General features: G+C 41.2%; 1 protein-coding gene and 1 long non-coding RNA gene across 2 annotated transcripts in view; both read left to right on the top strand.

Moving 5' to 3' along the window:
• The first annotated feature begins 506 nt into the window (after positions 1–506).
• LOC123333712 lies at positions 507–9615 on the top strand. Its single transcript, XR_006551189.2, has 3 exons — positions 507–1051; positions 1152–1346; positions 8723–9615. It is a non-coding gene; the product is annotated as an uncharacterized LOC123333712 (long non-coding RNA).
• Positions 9616–10345: 730 nt separating this feature from the next.
• The window catches only part of LOC102404008 (kinesin-like protein KIF28P), a 61051-nt gene continuing 49521 nt past the window's right edge, over positions 10346–21875 (top strand). Inside the window, exons 1-3 of the mRNA XM_025286022.3 lie at positions 10346–10441; positions 14394–14429; positions 20361–20585. Coding sequence (XP_025141807.2) covers positions 10346–10441; positions 14394–14429; positions 20361–20585 — 357 coding nt within the window. The remainder of the gene's footprint in view (positions 10442–14393; positions 14430–20360; positions 20586–21875) is intronic.

Raw genomic sequence — 21875 nt, 5'->3', positions numbered from 1 at the left:
TATCTTTATACCCAGGGATTGAACCGGGGTCTCCTGCATTGCAGGCCAATTCTCTACCATCTGAGCCACCAGGAAAGCCAAACCAGAGAACCTGTACTTTAACCTGTTACCTTGAATCTCCGAGTTGCCCTTCATCACAGCCACCTCTGTTCTAAAGAGCGCTCTTGGTGTTGGACGTCTCTAAGGGGGCAAATGAAGTCAGTTCCTCTGGGAAGAGGTTAAGTGCCCAGGCAAGATCTCTAAACCAGGGCTCTGGATTTGTGGGTGGGGACACAAGGAAGCTACTCTCTATGATGGCCCTGCTCTAGAAGCCCAGTTTTTGGTTAGTGTAGAACAGCAACCTGCAGTCATCTCAGCTTGTCTCTCCTGGCAAAGAACCACCACCTCGGGAGCCAGGGCAAGTGTCATCCGCACCCCAGTATTCTCAGCACGCTGCAATCAGGGCAGAGTCTCTGTTCCATGTGTGGAAACCGGGTAAAAGAAGGAGCGCCCACCTCTCACCCATACTTTCCCACATGAAGCCTCAGTCACAGGTGGAAGGGGGCAGGGTGAGAAATGCTGACATTATCCTCTCAGGAAGAAATCCCTCCTCCTGGGACCCAGGGAGAAAGGGAGCCCTGTGCTCTCAGCTCCAGCAGTCTGGAGTTGTCTCTCCTTGGCTGAGCTGACAGTGGCCAGAGAAGGAATAGTCTTGCTTAAACACCATGGACTCTCCTTTCTTACCAAATTTTGATAGATTTCTTGAATAGATCTTTCTTCATTGGCTGTTGCTTTTAGAACAAGTTCCATTTCCTTTTGTTTTTTTTTTTCATTTTCATTTTTTTGTTGAATACTTTTCACCAGTTTTGTTGGAGAGTGGGACATGTTGCCATGTTGGGAATGGATCTCTGATGCTGTAGTTTATGCTGTTAGCGTAGCCGAGTGTTAGATATGCGATTCTCAGAAAGTTAATATGACTGGAGAAAAGCCTTCCAAAAATTCTGAGGACCCATAACACCAACTGTTGTCATAACAGCTGCTAAGAATAATCAGAGAACAAAATGAATGAATGGTAAGTTACTAGCTTAATTTCTTACTAGATATAAAGATCTGCAAAAAAATTGGATGACAGGAAAACTAATGATTGACTTGAATTTGTGATTTGACTATAGAGAGAGAAGAATTCTGGGAGCAAATGTGTGATTTCCATGCATTCCAGGACCACCACCATTATACAAGACCCTAAGAATCCAGGACATACGAAGACATTTACTTTTGACCTGGCATATTGGTCTCACAGTGGATTTCAAAAGGATAAAGATGGTGTGTTTATTTCAGCTGATCCTGGCAGTAAATTTGCAGGCCAGGTAAATTACTTTAAAATAGCATCAATGGAAGTTTCGTTTTTTTTTTTTTTAAGTGTTAACAATATATTAGTACATTGATTTTTTTAATGAGGTCCAAAAGCATAACTGTTGCCTAAATAATTCTTTAGACACTTAAGTCTGTTATTTTTTTGATGTATTTACATGTTTTGAAAAAGGAATATTGGTCAAGTCAGTTATATTTTCCTCTCGGGTGTAGGGAGACAGGCAAAAAAGTGCATTCAAATGTTACAGGTTCTATAAAAATACATGTGGGATACAATGGGGTACAAAGGAAAAGTGGTCATTTCAATGTGGATAGAGCTCATTAACCTGCATAAATCTATGTGTTTGTAATTTCCACTTTGAAAAAATTTCAACCATAATTTCTCCAAGTATTTTTGGCCTCCCCTTATTCCTTCTATGACTCCAGTTACATGTATGCTTGAGATTTTCCTACAAGTTACTGAGGCTCTGTTCATTTCCTCCCAACCTTTTCTCTCTGTTCTTCTTGTTTACTCATCTTTGAAAACTCAGCTCAAAGATTATAGCCTTTATTCAGTTCAGTTCAGTCACTCAGTCGTGTCTGACTCTTTGCGACCCCATGAATCTCAGCACGCCAGGCCTCCCTGTCCATCACCAATTCCCAGAGTCCACACAAACTCACGTCCATCGAGTTGGTGATGCCATCCAGCCATCTCATCCTCTGTCATCCCCTTCTCCAACTGCCCCCAACCCCTCCCAGCATCAGAGTCTTTTTCGAATGAGTCAACTCTTCCCATGAGGTGGCCAAAGTACTGGAGCTTCAGCTTTAGCATCATTCCTTCCAAAGAACACCCAGGGCTGATCTCCTTTAGAATGGACTGGATGGATCTCCTTGCAGTCCAAGGGACTCTCAAGAGTCTTCTCCAACACCACAGTTCAAAAGCATCAATTCTTCGGCACTCAGCTTTCTTCACAGTCCAATGCTTACATCCATACATGACCACTGGAAAAACCATAGCCTCGACTAGATGGACCTTTGTTGGCAAAGTGACGTCTCTGCTTTTGAATATGCTATCTAGCTTGGTCATAACTTTCCTTCCAAGGAGTAAGCATCTTTTAATTTCATGGCTGCAGTCACCATGCAGTGATTTTGGAGCCCCAAAAAATAAAGTCTGACACTATTTCCACTGTTTCCCCATCTATTTCCCATGAATTTTGATGGGACCAGATGCCATGATCTGTTTTCTGAATGTTGAGCTTTAAGCCAACTTTTTCACTCTCCTCTTTCACTTTCATCAAGAGGCTCTTTAGTTCCTCTTCACTTTCTGCCATAAGGGTGGTGTCATCTGCATATCTGAGGTTATTGATATTTCTCCGGGAAATCTTGATTCCAGCTTGTGCTTCTTCCAGACCAGCGTTTCTCATGATGTACTCTGCATATAAGTTAAATAAACAGGGTGACAATATACAGCCTTGACGTACTCCTTTTCCTGTTTGGAACCAGTCTGTTGTTCCATGTCCAGTTCTAACTATTGCTTCCTGACCTGCATATAGGTTTCTCAAGAGGCAGGTCAGGTGGTCTGGTATTCCTATCTCTTTCAGAATTTTCCACAGTTTATTGTGATCCACACAGTCAAAGGCCTTGGCATAGTCAATAAAGCAGAAATAGATGTTTTTCTGAAACTCTCTTGCTTTTTCCATGATCCAGCGGATGTTGGCAATTTGATCTCTGCTTCCTCTGCCTTTTCTAAAACCAGCTTGAAAAACAATGGTTGCTTAGAAATAAAATTTAAGAAAGATAAAAAAATAAATAAAACCAGCTTGAACATCTGGAAGTTCACGGTTCACGTATTGCTGAAGCCTGGCTTGGAGAATTTTGAGCATTACTTTACCAGCGTGTGAGATGAGTGCAATTGTTAAACCACCCCTAAAAATACTCTGTCAAATTTTTCTGACTTCACAAATTCACTGAAAGAATTTCATAGGTCTCCTCAGAATGCACTTTGGGAACCACTGTCCTAGAGCAATCAATAAAAAAACTATCAAAAAAAGTAATGAGTCAACTGTGGGAAAATGAAATTATGAAAGAAACTTGGAGCATGGCAGGAAAAGAATGGGAGGGAAAAACAAAGAGGAGATGAAAGAAGCAGAACACAAATAGCAAGATAGTAGATTTAATGCCAACCATTGGTTATTATATCAGGTGTAACTAAACATGCCAATTAGATAGTATAGATAATCAGATTTGATAGGTAAAGCTGGATCCAACTATGTCATCTTAAGTGCACGCATGCTCAGTTGCGTCCCACTCTTTGCAACCCCAAGGGCATGAGGCTTCAAGGCTCCTTTGTTCAAGGGATTCTCTAGGCAAGAATACTGGAGCAGGCTGCCAGTTCCTACTCTAGGGGAATCTTCCTGACCCAGGGATGCAACCTGAATCTCCTGTATCTCCTGCACTGGCGGGCAGGTTCTTTATCACCGAGCCACGTAGGAAGCCCATATCTGTCTACACAAACACAATTTAAATATAAATAAATAGATACTCGTGTTAACACTAAGAAGAGGAAAACTACAGATGCTATATTTACATCACACAAAGTAGACTTCAGAACAAGAAATATTTCATACATACCATCCTAAGTAGGTATGTACTTATTAACAGAACTTCAAAGTACACAAAGCAGAAGCTGATGGACACTGAAAGAGAAATATTCAAATCTACCATTGATTGGTGACTTCATCATTCCTCTCTGAGTAATAGAGCAAATAACCCGAAATCAATATTACAGATGACCAGAACAATATTATCAACCTACTTGACAACTATAGAACAATTTTGCTACCCTCCATTCACAGCACTACACAGTTTTTTTTCAAGTGAGCATGGAACTTTATGGTAAATTATATTCTGGATCATAAAACTAGTCCCAATAGATGTAAGATAACTGAAATCATACAAAGTATCTTCTCTGACCACAATGGAATTAAACTAGAAAGGAATGACTGAAAGTTATTAGGAAACTCCACTAATATTTAGAAAATGACAGTCTTCTAAATAATCCATAGGTCAGGGAATAAAGAATACAGGAAATTGGTAAATATTTTGAACTGAATGAAAATCAAAACATTTATCAAAATTTGTGGGATGTAGCTAAATCAAGGCTTAGAGCATTAAGTGATTATATTAGAGAACAATCTCAAATCAACAGTCTAGGTTCCTCCACCTAAGAATTTAGGAAAAGAAAAGTATAGAAAAAGCAAGAAAGGGATTAAAAAAGACTAATTTAAGACAGTAAAATAATAGATCTGATAGATAGAGTGCCTGATGAACTATGGACGGAGGTTCATGACATTGTACAGGAGACAGGGATGAAGACCATCCCCATGGAAAAGAAATGCAAAAAAGCAAAATGGCTGTCTGAGGAGGCCTTACAAATAGCTGTGAAAAAAAGAGAAGTGAAAAGCAAAGGAGAAAAGGAAAGATATAAGCATCTGAATGCAGAGTTCCAAAGAATAGCAAGAAGAGATAAGAAAGCCTTCCTCAGCGATCAATGCAAAGAAATAGAGGAAAACAACAGAATGGGAAAGACTAGAGATCTCTTCAAGAAAATTAGAGATACCAAGGGAACATTTCATGCAAAGATGGGCTCAATAAAGGACAGAAATGGTATGGACCTAACAGAAGCAGAAGATATTAAGAAGAGGTGGCAGGAATACACAGAAGAACTGTACAAAAAAGATCTTCATGACCCATATTACCATGATGGTGTGATCACTCACCTAGAGCCAGACATCCTGAAATGTGAAGTCAAGTGGGCCTTAGAAAGCATCACTAAGAACAAAGCTAGTGAAGGTGATGGAATTCCAGTGGAGCTATTTCAAATCCTGAAAGATGATGCTGTGAAAGTGCTACACTCAATATGCCAGCAAATTTGGAAAACTCAGCAGTGGCCACAGGACTGGAAAAGGTCAGTTTTCATTCCAATCCCAAAGAAAGGCAATGCCAAAGAATGCTCCAACTACCGCACAATTGCACTCATCTCACACGCTTGTAAAGTAATGCTCAAAATTCTCCAAGCCAGGCTTCAGCAATATGTGAACTGTGAACTTCCTGATGTTCAAGCTGGTTTTAGAAAAGGCAGAGGAACGAGAGATCAAATTGCCAACATCCACTGGATCATGGAAAAAGCAAGAGAGTTCCAGAAAAACATCTATTTCTGCTTTATTAACTATGCCAAAGCCTCTGACTGTGTGGATCACAATAAACTGTGGAAAATTCTGAAAGAGATGGGAATACCAGACCACCTGACCTGCCTCTTGAGAAACCTATATGCAGGTCAGGAAGCAACAGTTAGAACTTGACATGGAACAACAGACTGTCCCAAACAGGAAAAGGAGTACGTCAAGGCTGTATATTGTCACCCTGTTTATTTAACTTATATGCAGAGTACATCATGAGAAACGCTGGTCTGGAAGAAGCACAAGCTGGAATCAAGATTGCAGGGAGAAATATCAATAACCTCAGATATGCAGATGACACCACCCTTATGGCAGAAAGTGAAGAGGAACTAAAGAGCCTCTTGATGAAAGTGAAAGAGGAGAGAGAAAAAGTTGGCTTAAAGCTCAACATTCAGAAAACTAAGATCATGGCATCTGGTCCCATCAATTCATGGGAAATAGATGGGGAAACAGTGGAAACAGTGGCTGACTTTTTTTCTGGGCTCCAAAATCACTGCAGATGGTGATTGCAGCCATGAATTAAAAGATGCTTGCTCCTTAGAAGGAAAGTCATGACCAACCTAGACAGCATATTAAAAAGCAGAGACAATCCTTTGCTAACAAAGGTCCATCTAGTCAAGGCTATGGTTTTTCCAGTAGTCATGTATGGATGTGAGAGTTGGACTATAAAGAAAGCTGAGTGCCAAAGAACTGATGCTTTTGAACTGTGGTGTTGGAGAAGACTCTTGAGAGTCCCTTGGATTGCAAGGAGATCCAACCAGTCCATCCTAAAGGAGATCAGTCCTGGGTGTTCATTGGAGGGACTGATATTGAAGCTGAAACTCCAATACTTTGGCCTATGCGAAGCACTGACTCATTTGAAAAAACCCTGATGCTCTGAAAGATTGAGGGCAGGAGGAGAAGGGATGACAGAGGATGAGGTGGTGGAATGGCATCACCGACACAATGGACGTGAGTTTGGGTGGACTCCAGGAGTTGGTGATGGACAGGGAGGCCTGCCGTGCTGTGGTTCATGGGGTCGCAAAGAGTCGTACACAACTCAGCGACTGAACTGAACTGAATGATATGCAGATTGAAAATGAAGAAGTATAACTACTTGCAGACAACATAATTATCTATGAAAAAAGCCGTAAGGAATCTGCCAAAGAAGTGGGGGAAAAGCTACTACAGTGAATAAGTTTGTTAACCAAGGTCAATATACAAGAATTGATAGAATTTCCCTATGCTACACGCATGCTTAGTTGTATCCAACTCTTTGTGACCCAGTGGACTCCAGCTCGGCAGGCTCCTCTGTCCATGGGATTCTCCAGGGAAGAATACTGGAATGGGTTGCCAGTTCCTCGTCCAGTGGATCCCTACCCAGGGATTGAACCCGCCATCTCCTGTATCTCCTGTATTGGCAAGAGGATTCTTTACCACTGAGCCACCTGAGAAGCCATCTGTCTATGCTAGCAGTGAGCAATTGGAAATTAAGATTATAATTTATTTATGTACTCAAATCCCTGGTGGCTCAGATGGTAAAGCATGTGCCTACAATGCGGGAGACCTGGGTTCGATCTCTGGGTCAGGAAGATCCCCTGGAGAAGGAAATGGCAACCCACTCCAGTATTCTTGCCTGGAAAATCCCATGGACTGAGGATCCTGATAGGCTACAATCCATGGGGTCGCAAAGAGTCAGACATGACTGAGAGACTTCACTCACTCACTCACTCATAATCACATATAATTACAAGATCCAACCAGTCCATTCTAAAGGAGATCAGTCCTGGGTGTTCATTGGAAGGACTGATGCTAAAGCTGAAACTCCAATACTTTGGCCGCCTCATGTGAAGAGTTGACTCATTGGAAAAGACTCTGATGCTGGGAGGGATTGGGGGCAAGAGGAGAAGGGGACGACAGGATAAGATGGCTGGATGGCATCACCGACTCAATGGACATGAGTTTGAGTAAACTCCGGAAGTTGGTGATGGACAGGGAGGTCTGGTGTGCTGTGATTCGGACACGACTGAGTGACTGAACTGAATTGTAATTAAGATTGTAAAATATTTACAGCAACATCAAAACCATGAACTAGTTGGTTAAATTTACAAAATCTATGCAAAATCTGTGCACTATAAAAACATTAAGAAGAGGAATACAAATCAGAAGACTCAACATTATTAAGAAGTCATATTGATCAATAGATTCAAAAAAATCTCAAACAAAATGCCAATGGTAACTTTTTACAGAAATTATGCTATTTCAATAATTTACATGGAATTGTAAAGGACTTACAGTAGCCAACATTAATTTGAAGAACTGAAACCCACTGTAGACAGATCTACAATAATCAAGACAATGGATACAGAAAATGTATGTGTGTATATATATATATGTATATGCAGTTCTGTGCTTAGTCACTCAGTCATGTCCGACTCTTTGCAACCCCATGAACTGTAGCCCACCAGGCTCCTCTCTGTCCGTGGGATTCTCCAGACAAGAATCCTGGAGTGGGTTGTCATGCCGTCCTCCAGGGGATCTTCCCAACCCAGGGATTGAACCTGGGTCTCCCGCATTGCAGGCAGATTGTTTACAATATGAGCCACCAAGAAATATATATGTATATATACATATATACACATACATATATAGACAATAGAATATCATTCAGCCATTAAAAAGAAGGAAATGGCACCATTTGCACCAACATGGATGGACCTTAGGGACATTATGCTAAGTAAAATAAGTTGTATAGAGAAAGAAATACTAACTGTGGAATATTTTTTTACATGAACTTGATAACAGAGAACAGATTGTTGGTTTCCAGAGGCAGGGGGTTAGTGTTCGGGGGTGGAGTTGAGTAGGGTGAGACTGGTATATGGGTGAAAATGGAGAAGATCATCAAAAGCTACAAACTTCCAGTAAGATAAAGAAGTCCTAGAGATGTAATATATAGCCTGGTGATTATACAGGTGCTTTGCTTTATTGCACTTTTCAGATACAGTATTTGGGCATTTTGTTTTTGTTTTCACTAACTGAAGATTTCTGGCAGTCCTGAATCAAGCAAGCCTGAGTCAGTTGGTGCCACTTTCTCAACATTGCTCACTTCATGTCTCTGTGTCACATTTTACTAACTTTCCCAAATATTTAAAACTTTTTCTTTCTATTTCTCATAGTAATCTGTGACCAGTGAACTTTGATGATACTATTACAAGAAGATTATGACTCCTTGAAGACTCAGATGATGGGTAGCATTTTTGAGCAGTGAGATATTTTTAAACTGATATATCCATTGGTTTTTTCTAGATGTCATGCTATTACACAATAAATTACAGTATAGTGTAAACATAACTTTTATGTGCTGGAAAACCAAAAAAATTGTGACTCATGTTACTGCATTACTTTCTTTATTGTGATGGTTTGGAACTGAACCCACAGTATCTCTGAGGTATGCCTGGAGTTAACAGTCCAACATTGTATATTTGAAGGTTGCTAAGAGAGTAGATCTTAAATGTTCTCATTGAAGAAAAAAATGTTTAACTCTGTGAAGTAATGGGTGTGAACTTCTGTTAATCATTTCTCAATAAATACATATATCAAATCATTATGCTATACATTTGAAACTATTTAATGTTATGTGTCAATTCTATCTCAGTTTTTAAAAGACAGTTTTAAAAGAATGCAAGAATTGTGATAGTTGACCTTGAACTTCAAGCGGTCTACTCGACCATGGAACATGTCCAAGGGAAACCACAAACCACTTTTAAAACATTCGGTCAGTCACAGCACCTTCTCCATACACTTCATAAATTTGTTTACTTTTCTTGAAATAATGTGCACAATATGCCAAAATGTTGCTTTTATTTTTCCATCTTCAATATTAAAATGGTTATACAAAAATTCACCAATATCTGATAAGTTTTTCTAAATGTACACTGAGATGACAGCTGTCATGATGCAACGTAACAAAATTGTTTCAAATGAAGTTAAAGATTATTAAGGGCTACCACAACCATCTTTCAGAAAAAAACAAATGAACACTTTGGTCAACCCAAAAGAAAACACTTTGGCTGGTCTGTGTCCCTTGGAGCCTTGAAATTTTTGTCTAATTGCTGAATTTTAAAGATCTAGCCCATGTTTTGTAAAATACACAAGTCCATTACTGATGGGTACTAGCTAGTTGATGGAGAAGGCAATGGCGCCCCCCTCCAGTACTCTTGCCTGGAAAATCCCATGGATGGAGGAGCCTGGTGGGCTGCAGTCCATGGGGTCGCTAAGAGTCAGACACGACTGAGCGACTTCACTTTCACTTTTCACTTTCATGCATTGGAGAAGGAAATGGCAACCCACTCCAGTGTTCTTGCCTGGAGAATCCCAGGGACAGGGAAGTCTGGTGGGCTGCCGTCTCTGGGGTCGCACAGAGTCGGACACGACTGAAGCGACTTAGCAGCAGTAGCAGTAGCTAGTTGAAGATCTGCGGTGATCCCATGGTGATCAGTATCTTCCAAACTGACAAATATTTTTTTTGGTTTCCAGCTTTATTCCATTGGTTCCAAGATAGCATCTGAGTTACATTTCAAGTAATTTGAATGATACTAATTAAGGTGGAATTCATCAAAACCAGAATGTTAGATTTTAAAAGTACTGTGAAAAGTCTGTGCTGAACATAATACCTACAATTTTCTTTTCAGAAAGAGGTTTTTCATGATCTTGGCAGGGGAATTCTGGACAGTGCTTGGCAAGGCTATAATACTACTCTCTTGGCCTATGGGCAGACTGGCTCTGGAAAAAGCTATTCCATGATTGGGTTTGGTGCAAACAAAGGTATCATTCCAAATGTGTGCGAAGAGCTATTTCAGGCAATTGAGAACCGGGACAAAAATCAAGAATACCAGGTAGGTATTATTCTAGAATCCCTTCTTTAAGGAAAAAAAAATTTTTTTCATTTTGGAAATTCCTTGCCCCCAGTGGAAGTTATCAGCGTATCTATTTTAGGATGTTAATTTTCCATACCAAAATCCTTATATCATTACAAAATCAAATAAAATGTTGAATTTTTCTGGTTCTATGGAGGCAAACCCAGGAAAATATTTTTTAAAGGCACTTTGAGCGTCATAGAAGCAGACATCTTAAATGATGACAATAACAAGAGACCGCTGTGGAGTCTTATAACACAAAACCCTAGCCAGCTCAAGTTTCTGGTTCCCTTTGCTCCCCTCTTCTATCAAGGTGTGTTCTCCTCTTAATTTATTTTTATTTCTAAATTAAGAATATTATCTTGCTTCTTAATTGTCCTAACATAGTTTCTTATTTCCCAAGAAGGTGAAATACCTGTACACAGAAAACGCAAGTACACTGATGAAAGAAACTGATGAAAACACAAATAAATGGATACGCAGCCCATGTTCATGAGTTGGAAGAATTAATATATTTAAATGCCCATACCACTCAAATTTATCTACTGATTCAATACAATCCCTATCAAAAGTCTAATGGCAAATTTCACAGAAGTAGAATAATTGTAAAATTTGTATAGAACTGCAAAAGTTCCCCAATAGTCAAAACAATCTTGAGAAAGAAGAACAAAGCTGAAAGCATCACACTCCCTTGTTTCAAACTATACTACAAAACTATAGTGATCAAAAAAGTATGATACTACACTGCTATATTTAAAATGGACAACCAAGAAGGACCTACTGTATAGCACATGGAACTCTGCTCGATGCTATGTGGCATCCTGGACGGGAGGGGAGTTTGGGGAGAATGGATACATGTATAGGTACAACCGAGTCCCTCGCTGTTCACCTGAAATTATCACCACATTATTAATCAGCTCTACCCCAGTACAAAATAAAAAGTTTTTTAAAAAGTGAAAAATAATTACAATATTCTTCAATGTCAATTACTCACCTTTTCAAAAAGTGTTTTTTATGAAGTTTGCTCTGATTTTATCTTTTTCTTTCAATGGTAGGCTTTTAAATAATTTCTCTGAAATCATATTTTCAAATATCTAAGAATTCATTAAATTTTTAAATTAAAAAAAGTATGATACTGGTACAAAAATAGACACAGAGATCAACAGAACAAAACTGAGAGCCCAGAAATCAACTCATAGATATATGGATGATTAATTATGACAAAGGCGTGAAGAACATGCAGTGAGAAAGGAGAATCTGTTCAATAAACAGTGTTGGGGAAATTGGCTAGTCACATGCAAAAGAATGAAACTAGACCACTATCTTATATCATAGGGTTTCCCTGGTGGCTCAGATGGTAAAAAGTTTGCCTGTAATGAAGGAGACCCAGGTTCAATTCCTGGGTTGGGAAGATCCCCTGGAGAAGGAAATGGCAACTCACTCCAGTATTCCTGCCTGGAAAATTCCATGGACAGAGGAGCCTGGCAGGCTACAGTCCATGGGGTTGCAAAGAGTCGGACATGACTGAGTGACTAACACTTCACTTCATCTTATACCATACACAAAATTAACTTAATATGTATTAAATACTTGAATGTAAGACTTGAAACCATTCAATTGCTAAAAGAAAGCATAAGCAGTAACCATGTTGAATTCTTAGCAGTGTTTTTGTGGCTCTGACTCAAAAGTAAGGGAAAGAGAAGCAAAAATAAACAAATGGGATCGATAAAATGAAAAACCTTTTGCACAGAGAAGAAAACCATCATTAAAATGAAAAGGCAGCCTATTGAATGGGAGAAGATATTTGCAAATCATACATCTGATGAGGTCAATTTTCAAAATATATAAAGAACATATACAACTCAACAGCAAAAAAACAAACAACCCAATTTAAAAATGGGCAGAGGACCTGAATAAGCACTTATCCAAAGAAGATATACAGATGACCAATAGGGACATGAAAAGATGTTCAACATCACTAATTATTAGGGAAATGAAGCTCAAAACCACAATGAGATATTGTTACCAAAAGTGGGCTAACTGCTCGCTGCCAATATAGATGACTGCACAATTTTTTTTTTTGTCTTTTGTCTTCATGAAGTGACGTGAAATGAAAGTCGCTTAGTCATGTCTGACTCTTTGCGACCCCATGGACTATACAGTCTATGGAATTCTCCAGGCCATAATCCTGCAGTGGGTAGCCTTTCTCTTCTCCAGGGGATCTTCCCAGGGATCGAACCCAGGTCTCCCGCATTGCAGGCAGATTCTTTACCAGCTGAGCCACAAAGGAAGCCCAAGAATACTGGAGTGGGTAGCCTATCCCTTCTCCAGTGGATCTTCCAGACCCAGGAATCAAACCAGGGTCTCGCATTGCAGGCTATTCTTTACCAACTGAGCTATGAGGGAAGCCCGTTTATCTTCATACTAGTTTGTTTAATTGGTTGATCCACAGCCTTTATTATATATTTACCTTTACTAGTGGGATTTTTAGTTTCCTAAAGATTCTTACTTACTGTAGCCTTTTCTTTTTCCACTTAGAGAGACCTATTAACATTGCTTTTAGGGTTGACTTAGTATTGATAAATTCATAGGTTTTGCTTGTCTGGGAAGCTCTGGGAATGGTGGGGCTAGGGTCAGAGCCAAGTGTGAGCTGAGGCTTCTCCTCTGCTCAGTGGCTGTCACTGCCCAGTAGGGAGAGGCATCGAGTCCCAAGTGGTCAGAACAGAAGCCTAGAGGGTTGGGTCCCAGATGGCTCCTGCGTTCTACGTGTGTGTTCTTCTCCCTCCCAGCACCAGCACCCTTACCCCCAGAGGGCAGCAGTGTTGAGACAAAATGGGGTGGAGTGGTTGCTCGTCTCTGGCTGGGGGCGGGGCGCGCCAGGGCAGGTGCAGGAAACTGACCAGAGTCCCATACAGTTTTAATCCATCTTCTGTGCCTTGTTTCTGGAGTGAGCAAGTGTGGGGACGTTCTTAGGAGTGGAGTCTAGGTTGCTTACAGCCCTCTGTCAGTCCCACTGGTTTCCGGCCCCTCTAGGGGTACTCATCCTCCTGGTGACAGATCCTGGGCTGGGTTGCCCGTTGTGTTTTCATACCTCTCACTCCCTTCAAGCCTGCAATATCTCTCCTCTTCTGTGTCCCTCCCAGGGGAGCAGACCCCAGATGGATTCCTTCTCTTCCTTTCCTACCTAATTCTGTGTGGATCTCTTCTACCGCCTTGGTTGTGTAAGAGTCTTTCAGCCAGTTTCCAACTAAATTTTGGGGAGAATTGCTGCACATGTAGATGTGTGACTGATGTGTGAATGGAGGGAAGTAAGCTTCATGTCCTCCTATTCTACCATTTTGACCTTCCCTCCCATTTGTTCATTTTAAAACTGTGATGCTCTCTGAAGCTAGCTGGAAGTTCTTGGGAGGTGGGGTTTGACTGGCAAGACTCACCGAAGGGTGACTAATAGACAAGCCAGCTTTTCCCAAGGAGGGTATAATGGCAGCAAAATGGCAGTATCTCAGAGCCTTTTCTCCAGACGAGAGCCACTGAGTTTCCTCCCATCTTCTGTTTAGGAGGTAGGAGATTGGCTAACGTTGCTCCAAAGGCATGGCAGGGTAAACACCAATCTTTTTCTCTGCATATGTTCAGATTGGAGAGTGAACAATAAAGAAAAAGCCTTTTTTTCTGTTCACAATCGAGACCAAAATACACACACACTTTGGTACCTGTTTTTAGTTTATGTTAAGAACTTCCTCCGTGTCATTAAAATTATTTCAGAATCTCATATTGCATGTGAAATTGAGTGTCGCTATTTTAATATTTAGGTTTTTCCTTTGTTGTACATTTATGTTGTTTCCATAGTCCTTTTTATTTTTTTTTTTTTTTTGGTCCCAAAGGTGACTGTTTCAAGAGAATCTTAATTTACTTTATGCTCTTTCCTATACAGGTTACATTCAGCATGCTGGAAATTTACAACGAACAGGTAATAGCGATTATATTTTCTGACAGACAATTCTGAGTGATTCTCTGCAGCTTAAAAAATGGCAGGGGCTCCCCCTCATCCATCCTGCAGATAAGTCAACACCCGTTAGCCTGGCATCGGCTATGCAGCCCTAACCTGCCTCACATTAGCTGGGCCCCACTTCGTCTTACGGCCTTCTACCCCCACACACTCCTTGCATTAGCCACATAGAACCTTTCTCCCTTTCCCAATTTGTCCTCTCCTACATCTGTCCTTCCTCTGCCTGGAACACCCTTCTTGTTTCTCTGGTCTTAGAGAAACCACTGAACTGCAAGTCCAGTTCAAATGTCAGCTTATCTATGCATCCTAAAGCAGTTGGCTTCAGTACAGGGGTTGGCAAACTTAATCTTCAAAGTACAGACAGAAAGTATTTTAGACTTTGAGGGCCTTAAAGTCTCGATCACAACTACTGTACTCTGCCCTCAGAGAGCAAAAACGGCCACAGCTGAAGTGTAAGTGAAGTGTAAGTGAGCTGCGTACCAATACAACTTGGTTTATAGACACTGAGGCTTGAATTTCACAGAATTTTCATGTGTGACAAAATATTTTTCTCTTGATTTTTTTCAGCCATTTAGCAAATCTGATCGTAGTTGGAATATGGTTTCAGATCCCTGCTCTCTCAGTTTCTAGCTTTGTGACTTTGGACAATTACTTTATCTCAGAGCTCAGATTGCTTATTTATAAAGCAGAGAATTTAAAATAAGATACAACGAGGGACTTCCCTGGTGATCTAGTGGCTAAGACTCTGCACTCCCAAGGCAGGAAGCCAGGGTTTGATCCCTGGTCAGGGAACTAGAGCCCACATGCCGCAACTAAAAATCCTGCATGCTGCAATGAAGGTCAAAGATCCCCCAGCTGCAACTAAGACCCAGCACAGCCAAATAAATAGACATTTTAAAAAATAAATACAGTAAACTAGACTACACATTGAGACGTAGTGTTAAGCAAATAGTAGGTATTCAGAAAGTCCTTTCTCATTCTACCCTTTCCCTTTGCCCTTATACTATAAAATTTTATTTCCATATTTATATTTCTAGAACAAAGGATTACACCTTTCTATTTGCAATACTTAGTATAATATTTGGTTTAAAATGGATGCCCCAAGGTTTGCTGAATGGATAAATTCACAAAGGTATCTATGATTGTAAGTTTCTTAAGGGCAGTTTCATATCCTAAGATTTCTTATATAACTCCAAGCACTATCCAAAGTCTTTCACTTAATCATTGCTAAATAAACATTGATGGAATAAATCCATCCATGTTTTTCTCTTTATATTAAGGAGAGAAAATACCCATTTTGTTTCTCATATGCTTCCACGAGCCATTTATTATTGTTGAAAGTTGATAGCAAATTCAAATGGGTTGTTATGCTAAGGTCACTGATTAAGTTTCTATTTCTTTCAAAGTGATGGGCCTGGAAGACAGTATGACTCCTTTATTTCATACCAAATAGGCAGCTTCACTTTGTTACCAAGTTCAGATGGAAGGAGCAGGGAAATGGCATCACTGTTGTGGGCCCTCTACTGATACCTATTAATGAAGATAATCTCTCTGGTTTTGTTTTCTCATCTCTAAAATAAGGACATGGACATGCTTATAACCTCTTCGAATGAGAGAGTCATTTCCTAGGCAGGTAGATAGGAAATCTAGGGGTCCCCAAGGAGAGAGGGGTCTCCAAATGGAGGAAATAGCCTGCAAGTGTCAGACATTTTTATCTCTCTAAAGCGGCAGGAGGAAACAAACTAGCAATATTTTTTTCCTTCTCTATACAAATTTAAAGGGAGGTTTCTCTTAAAATACTGTGTTGCCATAATGACACCTGGTTTCGCCTGAAGTTAGCTATTCTTGAGCCTAGAGATAACCAATGCCTTTTTCTTATGGAAATGTTTGTCTTAAGCTATGCTAATGTACTACGCCTTTACCCCAAACTCTGTCTCCAAGTCGGTTCCACCTCTTGGCCCAAAACCTACTTGACAAACCAGTATGTTATACTCAGATATTGTTCCCCTAATCTATGTAAATGAAACTATTTGTATGGTGGTCTGCCCTTCTTTAAGATTCAAGTTAATCATTTTATGGCCCAGGATAAACCATTTGGTGCCATTCTGAATTTTAAGAAGTTCCTTTCTTTCATTAACAGACTGCTAGTGACTATATAACATCCAGCTGAAGACTAGCAAGGGGGTACTCTTTCTGCCCCCTTCTGATGCCTATGTCAGAAGCTTTCTCTATCTCCTTTATACTTTAATAAAACTTTATTACACAAAAGCTCTGAGCGATCAAGCCTCGTCTCTGGCCCCGGATTGAATTCTTCTCCTCCGGGGGCCAAGAATCCCGGTGTATTCGCGTGATTCAAAAACAACCTTTCATCTTGGGGGCTCATCCGGGATACCAGCTAGGGGTCTGGTATTTTTCCAGTAGTACTTCAATAGTCAAAGTGAAGTTTATTAGAAACTTTTAATGTTTCAGACATCACACTAGGCTTTGAGGATGAATAAAACCTAAGACGTGATTTCTGCCATGGAGAAGCCTGGTGGGAGATTTTACATCCTCTCCAGACAGTAATAAAATATATTATGTATGCTGCATGAATGGTAAAAAGGCATAGAAGAGAGAGCAACTATACTACCTGCGATTGTTGGTGTTGTTTGTAAACAGAGGAGTTAGACTGGATCTTGAAAGATGCTTGAGTTTGGTGAGCCAGGAGGAGGGTTGGGGGCATTTTATGTGGCATGATTAGTACCAGCAAGTCCAGGGACACGTGAAAGCACATGGCGTTTAAGGGAACAGTGAGGGCACCAGGTAACCAGAGTGAGAAGCATGCAGGGAGGTGAAAATGGGGAAGCATCAGGAGAGGGAGCTGAACATCAGTTGCCAGAAGGCAAAGGCCCTTTGGTAGGCAATGGAGCATCAGTGAAAGATTCTAAACAGGAAAATAAGAAAATCAGCCTTGGGTTTAGAAGATTTTTCTAGCAGCAGAGTGAAGTTGTATTTGAAGGAGTGCCAGATAGAGGCAGAGCTAGGAGAGTCCCGTAGGGGCTGAAGTGAGTGAGGAAGGTCTCATCATTGACTTAATCTCCAGGTACTACCTGGAGAGTCCAGTGCCAGGAACTGCCCTCATCTCTGGGCCCTCACACTTCCATTCTATCTGGTTAAACCTACTTAGCTTTTTTTTCTAATGAGCCCTATTCAGACATATCTTCAGCCTTAGATGCCACTTCTTAACAATTTATATCGCTCAGTGGAAGTTATAGAAAAGGCTTTCTAGCTAAGGCAGAAGTTGCCACCATTTCAGTGTCTTCCTATCTCTGGCTCTTCTGTCCACTGTCCTAATTTTTCTTGCCTGAATTCAATCCGTGTGTGATCTTGACTCTGTTGCAGGAAGGGGAACCCTTTCCTGGGCCAAGAGCAGGTTCTTATCTAGCCCTCAGAAAAGAATTATCTGACAGATGCATAGGACAAAGCTAAAGCCCTTATTGGGAAGGGGGCACCTGGGAGGAGAGCAGCAGGGTAAGGGGATCCAGGAGAACTGCTCGGCCACGTGGCTGGCAGTCTTGGGTGCTGTGGTGATGGGGTTAGTTTCCAGGTTGTCTCTGGCCAATCATCTTGCTTGGCCCATATTTGGCCTAACTCAGGGTCCTTCCTTGTGGCGTGAGCATCTCTCAGCTAAGATGGACTCCAGCATGAAGGATTCTGGGAGGTTAGTAAGACATATTATGGGGTGGTGTCTGCTCTCTTCTTTTGGCCCCTCCTGAATTCTCCCAGTTAGTTTTCTGTGCCAGCACCAAGTTCCTTATCAGGAGGGACCTCCTGGTGTGAGACAGCTCATGCAAGTGGTTATCACTGTGCCTGGTCGAGGCCGGTGGTTTCTGTCAGTGGTTCCCTAGCAACTTGACTCTAGGACGTAAAGCTACAGAATATTTGAGCTGGGGGTGATGTTAGAAACCATTTAGTCCATTCCCCTCCTCTTATGAGGAAAAAACTGGCAGTGTAGGAGACTCTCCAAAGCTCTCACAGTTTGGAGGCAGAACCAGAAGAACCCAGGTCAGATTCCCAGCCCAGACCTCACTGCATCATGTAACACCAGCTCCCCTCTGCAGGGGCTCAGGCTCTAGCAGGCTCCCATAGCTCGACCTGCTGTGCCCGGGCAGAAGTGGCTTTCTGGGGGCAAATGCAACATGGGCTTTCACCTGAGGCCACGGTCTAAGTGTGACATCACACAAATCTCCAATAATAATACTACTAATAATAATGAGATCCAAAGAATTACCTGTATTCTTGTGGTAGGTTTGCCCATAGCAAATCCTGTTTGGGTTAGATAAATTTCTTGGAAGTAGAGATTCAGAGTGGTGGCGTTTGTGGCAGCATGATTTAACCTAGACAGAACATTAGGTACTTTGAATGTTATGAACTTTTAATTAAGTTTCATTTATCACTGTTCTTAGAAAAGTAAGACTTCATTATTTTGTGATACAAAATTTGTGACAATTCAGAAATAGATAATTTATTTTTATGTTTTCCACAAAGGAGTTGCTAATCAACTGCAAGAGTTAACAAGATTACTAGGAGCATATTTAGGTTAATAAGAGAACAATATTTTCAACCACAAATGCTTTAAAATCACCACTGGGGCTTCCTCAGTGACCCAGATGGCAAAGAATCTGCCTGCAAAACAGGAGACAAGATTCGATCCCTGGGTCAGAAAGATCCCCTGGACAAGGGGATGGCTACCCACTCCAGTATTCTTGCCTGGAGAATTCCATGGGCAGAGGAGTCTGGCAGGCCCCATGTGGTCACAAAGAGTCAGACATGACTGAGCAACTAACAGTTTCACTTTCATTTAAAGTCAGAGAACTGTAGATACCAACTAAAATTTTTTTCAAGCTACAGAAGCAGTTCCCCCAATATCCTACATGCAATGTATTAAACATTTATTGTTAACTTAGCTCCAGTTACACTCTTCTCTCCAGAAGCATTTCACTGGATGCCTACTATGTGTCAGGAGCTATGTTAGGATTTACTAGTCAACTCCCACCCTCAGGGATTTTGCAGTCTGGTTGAATTGCTCTTGTTTTTGTTGTTTAGCTGCTCTGCTGCTGCTGCTAAGTCGCTTCAGTCGTGTCCGACTCTGTGCGACCCCAGAGATGGCAGCCCAACAGGCTCCTCTGTCCCTGGGATTCTCCAGGCAAGAACACTGGAGTGGGTTGCCATTTCCTTCTCCAATGCGTGAAAGTGAAAAGTGAAAGTGAAGTCGCTCAGTCGTGTCCAACTCCTAGCGACCCCATGGACTGCAGCCTACCAGGCTCCTCCATCCATGGGATTTTCCAGGCAAGAGTACTGGAAACAGGCAAAGTACAAAAAAAAAAAAAGAGTACTGGAGTGGGGTGCCATTGCCTTCTCCATTTAGCTGCTCAGTCATGTCCAATTCTGTGCGACCCCATGGACTGTAGCCCACCAGGCTCCTCTGTCCATGGGTTTCTCCAGGCAAGAGTACTGGAGTGGGTTGCCATTTCCAGGGGATCTTTCACACCCAGGGACTGAACCTGTGTCTCCTGCATTGGCAGGCAGATTAATTCTTTACCATCTGAGTCACCAGGGAAGCTCTGAAGTGCTCTAGGTACTTGAAAATAATAAAACTGAATTCCTTAAAAAAAAAAAAAAAGCTTCTGATTTCACTAACTACAACAGGTTTCTCTATTTTCTTACTTGTCATTTCTTTGTTTCTTACTTATCTAAGTTATGAGGCTGTCTGGTACCTACAGAACTTTAACATTTATTTATTCATCCACTATATATTTACTGAGCATGTAATATATTCTACAAGGAGCTATAGCAGTGAAGTAAACAAAACTCCATGCCTTCCTGAAGTTTGCATTACTTGTTTTACCACAGGTAAGAGATTTGCTATCTAGGATCAAGAAACCCGGAGGGCTAAAAGTAAGGGAGGACCAACAGCTGGGCTTTTATGTGGATGGTCTGAAGTCAGTGCCTTGTGAGAACTATGCCCAGATTGAAAGACTGATGGAACAAGGAGCAAAAATAAGGACCACAGCTTCGACCAACATGAATGCCAGCAGCAGCCGGTCTCACATGGTCATCACTATTCAGTTCAAACAGGTAAGATTCAATTGGATGCTAATGTCCCCACCTCCCACCAAGGTCTTCAAGGGATGTGTTCCCAGTAGCATTATGGGCTGGTGAGTATTATGGAGTTTTTTAGATTTGATTTATGGATTAAGATAGCTATTTCCAAACATAGACTATAGGGTCAGAAGCAGGAGAAAGTAAGACACTTGTCTTTTCCTGCCTCCCTCTCCCCACATCCATGCCCCACTCTGGCCTAAGTGATCCCATTACCAATAGAGGGTCGCTAGTAAGGTCCCAGAAATGCCCGTAGGGCTAAAGGCTGCTTTCCCTCAAGTAAATTACATACTTTGAGAAACAGGTTTTGACCCCCAGTTTGATGAAATTGTGGAAATAGGAGAATGAGTCTGTGGTTTATCATGGGGAATTCCTATTAACAGTCCTTCCGTGTATCACCAATATAATGATGGTCAGCTTTCAGATCCATGAGGCTAGAGGACAACCAGATACTGAAATTTCAAAGCCTTTGAAACCACATCATCCATGTAATGCTCCACTAGCTAGAATCTTTGATAAGCTAAAGCACACTTTTCTCCTCCATTCTCCTTGTTTGGGAATGATGTAAGGAATGATAGCTACAATTATGGACAATTTGATTCAGAAATGGTTATCATAAAGCCTGGGTAAGCATGAGAGTTAGCTACAATATTACCACCTCCTTCTCCTAAGCCACAGCACTAGTAATAGATAAAATAGTAATAAATGAAGATTGTCCTGTTCTAGCCAGGATTGGTAGAAGAACACTAGACCATGTATGACTCCATTTACCAGCTCTGAAATTGTGGGAAATAACTTACCTTTCCTGAGTCACAGCTTCTTGGTCTGTAAAATGAAACAAATAGTTATCCTCGTAGCAATGTTGGGAAGTTTAGATAAGATATTACATTTTAAACTTTTTATTTATTTTATTTTTGGCTGGGCTGGATCTCCGTTGCTATGCAGGCTTTTCTCTGGTTGCAGTGAGCAGGGTCTGCTCTCTAGCTGTAGTGCACAGGCTTCTCATTGAGATGGCTTCTCTTGCTGTGGACCATGGGCTCTAGAGAACAGGCTCTATAGTTGAGGCACATGGGCTTACTTACCCCATGACATGTGGGATCTTCTCACACCAGGGTTTAAACCCATGTCTCCTGCATTGGCAGGTAGACTGTTTACCACTGAGCCACCAGGGAAGCCCAAGATACTACATTTTAAAGAACTCTGTAAACTTCCCTGGTGACTCAGACGGTAAAGAATCCACCTACCATGCAGGAGATCTGGGTTCTA

This window comes from Bubalus bubalis, chromosome 5 (genome assembly GCF_019923935.1).
Source record: "Bubalus bubalis isolate 160015118507 breed Murrah chromosome 5, NDDB_SH_1, whole genome shotgun sequence".
Lineage (NCBI taxonomy): Eukaryota > Metazoa > Chordata > Mammalia > Artiodactyla > Bovidae > Bubalus > Bubalus bubalis.
This window is presented reverse-complemented; position numbering and strand designations above follow the sequence as displayed.